The sequence below is a fragment of the Loa loa genome (genome assembly GCF_000183805.2).
Source record: "Loa loa unplaced genomic scaffold supercont3.276, whole genome shotgun sequence".
Taxonomy (NCBI): domain Eukaryota; kingdom Metazoa; phylum Nematoda; class Chromadorea; order Rhabditida; family Onchocercidae; genus Loa; species Loa loa.
In genome coordinates, this window is record NW_018108456.1 from 26,635 (window position 1) to 34,660 (window position 8,026).

At 23.5% G+C, this 8,026-nt stretch overlaps 2 protein-coding genes across 2 annotated transcripts; both read left to right on the forward strand.

Moving 5' to 3' along the window:
- Positions 1–1,140: 1,140 nt before the first annotated feature.
- Positions 1,141–3,985, forward strand: LOAG_18358 (hypothetical protein; the record flags this gene model as incomplete). Its single annotated transcript, XM_003146257.2, has 3 exons — positions 1,141–1,251; positions 3,161–3,276; positions 3,752–3,985. Coding segments are annotated over 3 exons (461 nt in total), but the record flags the coding sequence as incomplete, so codon positions are not given.
- A 508-nt stretch (positions 3,986–4,493) lies between these two features.
- Positions 4,494–6,257, forward strand: LOAG_18359 (hypothetical protein; the record flags this gene model as incomplete). The annotated part of the gene is made up of 2 exons (XM_020451020.1): positions 4,494–4,554; positions 5,419–6,257. 2 exons carry the CDS (start codon positions 4,494–4,496, stop codon positions 6,255–6,257), a joined length of 900 nt encoding a protein of 299 aa, XP_020305235.1.
- Positions 6,258–8,026: the final 1,769 nt, after the last annotated feature.

Genomic DNA, 8,026 nt, shown 5'->3' on the forward strand with positions numbered 1-8,026 from the left:
ATTATTATTATTATTATTATTATTATTATTATTATTATTATTATTATTATTATTATTATTATTATTATTATTATTATTATTATTATTATTATTATTATTATTATTATTATTATTATTATTATTATTATTATTATTATTATTATTATTATTATTATTATTATTATTATTATTATTACTATTATTATTATTATTATTATTATTATTATTATTATTATTATTATTATTCCACCATCCAGTTAAGCCCACTTTTATTTTAAAAATTTCATTGAATTAACATTCGACATATTTCTTTCTGGTAATTATCACCACCTTTCCTATTTTTTCCTACCTTGATGGAATTATGCGAAAACTTAAATGATCACTTACTTCAGGAAAGGATTATTTGGTGGATTTGATTTAATTGCTTAAAATAAAGCGAATAGAAATTTCCGAGCGAAAGATTTGCTTTTTTTTTTTGAAAAGGATAAAATGATTTAATGGGAAATTTTTGCGAGAAAAAAAATATTTACATTCAAATACGTTCAAACTTCCATCAAACAGTGCTTCTGTTTAATTAATTGTTTTATATCACTTTTTCATATCAGTTTGTATTTTGTTTTGAGATATTCTGGAATGTATTTTTGTAGTTAAATCTAAAAATTCAATTCAATTCATTGCATATTTTATTTTGTGATTTGATTATGGTTGAACTAAAATACAGTTTTTAAAAAGAACTTATTGCAATATTTCAATATACTTACATCATACCTGTATTTATAATATTTTTCTTTTTGTTTCGAAAATTTAATCCAACGGAAATTAATTTCAAGTTTTTGATTTTCAAATTTTTATTCAAGTTTTTATACAGTAGGCACACTCACAAAAAAACTTTTTTAATTTTTACTAATTTTGAAATTAGTTCATTGTTATTGCATTGCTTCCTATTAATTTATAAGTTAATTATGGCACTTTTTCTTTTTTCTTGAAACAAATTTAAAAAATATTTTAAATTTATTGATTTGTTTATCTCTTGCTTTTTTGGATATTTATAATTTAATGAATTATTTCACTTGACATTGTTAAATTTTAATTTTAATAATGAAACAATTTCATTTTTCTTTTTATTTCTATGAATAAAATCAAATAAAATATAAATTTCAGCATTTGGTGAAGCAGCTACGGAATATCCATTTCGTTATCGAACCGGTAAATTGAATCAATTTGTCGGATTTGCTACACCACATCTACCACCACCAACTAATGGTCCATTTAGTAAGTATGCTTGCTTAATATTATTTATCTTTTTTTTTTTTTTTTAAATACATATATATCTTGAATCTTATGTTTACGATGTTAAAAATGAACAATAATTTCAAAAAATTTTTAAAATTTCTAAAATTTTTTTCGAAAAATTTCATGTTTTAAATAAGTTTTAATAAAAATGTATTAATTACATAATTAGAGCATTTATCTGCTATAAAGCATACATAATTGATGCAAATTTTTTGTTTAAATATTGAAAGGAAATATTATTTTAGATAAATAAAAATTATTTTTAAATTTTCGTAATTATAAAATGTAAATTGTACTTTTAATTCATATATAATGAAAAACATAAAATGATAAATATTTAATATGTAATTCATATATTATTATGTAATTCATTAATATGTAATTCAGATATTATTATGTAATTCATTAATATGTAATTCATATATTATTTTAATAATGCAATAATTTTAAAATTTTAATTAAAAGATTGTTAAATTTCTAAAAGTAAATTATATATGTGTATAAAACTGTGAATGCGTTCAATTTCGATATGTTGTAAAAAGCAAGTTTTTACTTTTTTTTTGGTTTTTTATTTTTTCAATTTTCGTTTTTTTTTTTTTTAAAGATATGAAAAAAAAACATTTCATTTATTCATCAATTTTTTTTCCATTTGATTTAGATATTTGATTATAATTAGAATTACAAAATGTAAATAAAATACAATTTCAATTATATTAATTTCTATTCGTGTAGCAGTATATATATATATATATATATATATAAACAAATGTTAGATATGCACACACCACACACACACATACACACACACATTCACACACATTCACACACACACACACACATTCACATATATATATATGCATATGCACATACACAAACATACATATATATAGGCTTACACATACATACATATACATATATACACATATACATTACATATATGTATATACACATGTACACACACACATATATGCACACACATGCATACACACATAGGTGAACACATAAACATACGCACATGTATATATATGCAAATACACACATACACACACATATATGTATATATATATACATACGTACACATACACGCATACATACGTATACACACACGCGTATACACATATACATACAAATACGTACAAATATACACGAATAAACACAGGTAAACCTTGTTTACACACCTGTGTATTAATGACGGAAATGGTCGAAGAACAGTTTGACTTTGACCTGTTTTCTTTTCTTTTTTTTTTTATTTCTATTTTTTGCAACAAAATGTTTGCATTTAACAGATAAGAAAATATTTCATTATTCTTAATAAAAATAATCATTGGACTAATAGCAAGTAAATGAATTATGCTAACATTTGAAATAATAATTAATATAAAAGCTGAAAAATGAAAATGATAAGTTAGAAATTGAAATTTGATCTAATCAATTAATCAGAATAAATCAGAAATTGAAAATTGATCTAGTCAACCAAAAATTGAGAATTAATCTAACCCAATTTGATCTAATATTTCACTTTATCATATCATGAAAATTATCAATTCTATGCAAACATCTTTTTTCCTTTCTTTCTTTCTTTGTCTTTTAGCAAATAGGTTCACATGACATATTTGAATGACAAATATTGTATTGTTGAAAATTTTCAGTTTAAGATAAAGAAAAAAAAGTTAACAATATTTATTTGATTTTTTAAAAATTGCATATCAAAATGCGATATATCAATTAGAAAATATCAAAATTTCAACCTTTGAAAACTGAAATTTAAATTTATTCTTAAAATTTGAATTTAAATTTTAATGCTTAAAATCATAATGCTTTCGTGTAAGCAGAAAAAAGAATGAAGGCTGTAAAGAAAAACTAACAGCAAGAAAATTAATTTTTATAGTATATGGTTCAATATGGGCATCATGGTCAGCATGGTCATTTTGCGTGAATAAAGTACGTGTACGTGTACGTGCATGTAATACAGTTCGAGGATTCTCATGTCTTGGTAAAAAACAGGTAATATTATAGTATTTCTTAAAAAATAAAAAAAAAAAAAATTACTTATGTACTGTTTTATTGTTTTATTCAAATGTTGTTTTTAAAATTTAAATATAATTTTAATTCTGTTAAAATAAATTTTAAATTTTAGAAAAGATTTCAAATTAATTGCAGATTAATTTATTTTAAGAAATTTATTGAATGTAATGGCATGGATTGTGTATCTTTTTGTTTTAAATCAAAAATTATTTTTTAAAACTTAAATATAGCTCTAATTTTAGTAAAATGAATTTTAAATTTTAAAAAAGATTTCAAATTAGTTACAAATTAATTTCTTAAAAGAATTTATTGAATGTGATGATATCGATTGTGTATCTTTTTGTTTTAAATCAAAAATTATTTTTTAAAACTTAAATATAACCTTGATTCTATTAAAATGAATTTTAAAATTTAACAAAGATTTGAAATTAGTTATAAATTAATTTATTTTAAGGAATTTGTGGAATGTGATGAAACAGATTACATGCAACCAGCAATACATGAATCTGATTATGTAGCAATTGATCCATGGGAAGAAGATCGACGAGAAGCTATGAAGCAACTTTATTCGAACAAATATATACCGGATGAAAATGAAAAAATAAATTTCGATGGAATTGATAAAATAAAATTTATTCCACGTGAATCAGAAATTCGACGACGTGAACGAAGTTCAAATCATTTCTAACTTTCATTTTTTTTTTTTGTAACTTTTTGCACGAAAATAAATTTAAAAATTATTTTTAGAAACATTCAAAAAAAGAAAAAGAAAAAAGAAAGAAACACGAAATTTTTTAGAAAGAACAAAAAAGGAAAAAGAAAAGATTTCTTTTCTCATTTGATTTCGATTAAAAGATAGTCAGAAGAAGAAATATAAAATGATAAGTGATAAATGTTTACAATTTGAGATTATGTTAAGATTTGTTAAATTCAAATTATTTTAATTATTGAAAAACGATTGTGTTGTAATGGTGAAATCCACCATTTGAAATTTTGGATATGACTAATTTAAATCCGTAAAAAATTTTATTTCTGACAAATTTCCCTTTTCAACGAAGAAAAAAAAGAAAATGAAAGACAAATGATTAAATGAAAAAATCTTTAGCTCAAAAATTTTAACATTTTTGATAAAACTAAATCATGAATAACACGATAGTAAAGGTGACAATAACTTTGGTGACAATATTTTAGCACAAATGACAACAAAACAAGTACATATTGATCAATCAAAGGAAATATCAAATGATGGAAAAATAAGTTAGTTTGAATTTCTTTTCTTTTTTTCCCCTCTCCTATATATCATGAATTTTATGGTGATAATGTTGAATTTTAATGCTAATCTGACTTATTCAATTAAAAATTCGATAATATTATGGATAAAAGAAGTAAATTGATTGATTTATCTTACAATTCATTAATTAATATGCAATTCAAATTAATTAATAAAGCAATTCATTAATTATTATCTCTAGATATGCACAACACAATTCATTAACTAGTATTTTCGGAAATATTTAAATTTTGGAAAGATAAAAAAATAATTATATATATACATATAATTAATAAATTATACACTTTGTTCCCATTCGATCTATAATGATAGCCAAAGTAACATAAATAATTATTGGTAAATGATTACTATTGATTAATTCATTAATTAGTTTCCGTTTTTTTTTCTTTGGCAGCCAATGATTTAAGTAATGCAATTAAAAATTTGATATAGTAAATGAATTAATGACTAATTTTTCAGTATTCTTCATTTTTCAGTATATCGTAAATTATTTGATTGATTTCATCGTCAGTTTTATTAACAAAATGTATTTTTTTAAAAAATTTTTACCTATTTCAATTGATAAATTTATGTCTTTTATAAACATCAACAATTTTGATGTAAAAAAACAATAACAATAGCAATAACAACAGCAACAACAACAACAACAACAACAATACTAATAATAACAATAAAACAAACAATAACAATAAAACTGATAATGACAATAGCAACAACAATAAGAACAACAATAACAGTAACAATAATAGAACAAATAATTAGGACAGAAATACATATACAATTGATAATGAATTCAAAATGTTGAAATAAAATTTTTCCAAAAATTTTAGCTTCAACATTGAATGCTCAAAATTTGATTGCTACAACAACAGCATTGTCACCATCTGTGGAAATTAGCACTCGTGCACCATTATTTACTGATATCGAATTAAAATCAAATTATCTGCAACAACAAGTTCCTGCATCAATGAATCACGTATCGATACCATCGATACAAACAATTCATCAGAAACCACAGGTTGCTCATTTATCACAACCATCAAATTCATCACAACCTGAACAAATTCAACAACGATCAGTGCTTTTTACAGCAACTGAACGAATTTTAATAGGTGAAACAGATGAAGAACAGGTTTCATCAAAAGGACAAGAAATGATTACAACATTACCTGCAAAAGTTTTGGTATGGATGCCACCTGGTATCACCGGTTTAATTTCACATGAAACATCTAACAAATTTCATGATATCAATGCAACAACTTCCTCCGATAATTCACTAAATTCTATTGTATCTGAAACCCTTATATCACAAGCTAATGAAATACCAGCATTATCATTATCATCGTTATCACCATCATTGTTACCAATAACAACAACAATAGCAACGGCAACAACAACAACAGCGACGACAAACACAATGCCAATGACTGAAGTAGAAGCGAAAATTTTATCTGATTATCAATTCCCCATAGCGGTACCAGTAGCTAGACCATTAAACCCAACAAACATTCCCGAAGCAGTGATAAGAGATAACAAATTTCTCGATCAGAATCCGCAATTCGTAATTCCGGAATCGAATGTGATGCAGATAGGATTAGAAAACTCAAAAATCCATTCAAATCCCATTAATACTATGCCAAGAAGTTATGAACCGAATCAATTTTTGTGAGTTTTTTAATTAACAATTTCATTGATGCAAATATTTCAAATTTCTAACAGGAACGATGCATTACTTTTTCTGCGATTATTCAAATTGTTAATTAAAATTTTCACTGAATTTCCTTTTCCTGATTGGTTTGATAGCTTTTTGTTTTGTTTTGTTTGATTGATTGTTTGTTTGTTTATTTGTTTGCTTGTTTGTCTGCTTATTTGTTTGCTTGTTTGTCTGTTTGTCCGTTTGTTCACTTATTTATTTATTTGTTTGTTTATTTGTTTACTCGTTTGTTTGTTTATTTGCTTACTTGTTTATTTGTTTGTTTGTTTACTTGTTTGCTTGCTTGTTTATTTTTGTGTCTGTTTGTTTGCCCATTTGTTTGTCTGTCTGTTCGTTTGTTTGTTCGTTCGTTTACTTCACAGTTCCCTGTCTGTTTGTTGCTGTTTGTCTATTTGTCCGTTTGTTTATTTATTCGCCCATTTGTTTCCTTGTTTATGCCTGTTTATTTATTTATTTGTTTGTTTATCCGTTTGTCCGCTTCTTTATTTGCTTGTATGTTTATTTGTCTGTTTCGTTATTTGTTGGCTTGTTTGTTTGTTTATTCGTTTTTCGTTTATCTGTCTGTTTGTTTGTTTGTTTACTTGTTTATTATCATTTTGGCTTGGTTTTCTTTTTATTTGATTGATTTTGTTAAATGATTGCAAAAGGACAATTTCTTTGGAAGGAAAAAACAAAAATTATATAATTTCTAAAATTTTAAAAATCAATAATTCATCAAAGAAACATGAAATAGAGGAGAAGATCGACAAGCAGTATCATCATTTGTTATCCAACCGGATACCAAAAGTAACTGGAGATATGCTCCACGAAAAGTACCGGAAGCATCAACTTCTGCATCGAAAACGCATATCATCGATCAATCAGACAAAATATTGCAGAATGGTGAAGTTGATTTTGATAAGGTGAATAGCTTATATCATTTATTATTACTTCAACAATCATCATTATAACATGTAGTCACAATTATTAATGTTTTTCATTATTATCTGAATAATTACATTCAGAATTATTAAAAAGAAAATTATTCCGTGACTAAAACTTTTTTGTAAGAATTGATAAGAAATTTTTATAAAGTAAAAGATTCATTTTGAATTCAATTAATGCAAGTATAGAATTTTCATATATAATGAGTTATGTCATGTAGGCGTTTAAATTTTAAAATTTTATTGTAAGGAAAATTTTGCTGATAATAAGATAAGTATTGCAATTTGCCGCGATAACTATTAGGATATTGAATTCTGATTAAATAAATAAGTAAATCGTTATTGTTGATGCATGCCTAAACTACTTTTATTGAAAATTTTAGCAAAAAATTGCAAAAGTAGCATGGATGGAAAAGGAAAATAGAAATGAAAATGATTTCATGTTTGATATTAGGCAAAAGATTATGACAATGCTGTCGCTGATAAAGCATTAAATTTATTATTGAAAGCAATGTCCTATGATGATGATGATGATGATATCGATCAACCGCAGGAGAACTCATTACCTGATAAGGTTATTAATTATCCAACAATTAAATAATTTTGTTATGCGTATATATATATATATATATTTATTCATTTATTTATTTACATTTATATTTATATTTATATTTATATTTATATTTATATTTATATTTATTATTTATATTTATATTTATATTTATATTTATATTTATATTTACATTTATATTTATATATATATATATATATATATATATATATATATATATATATATATAT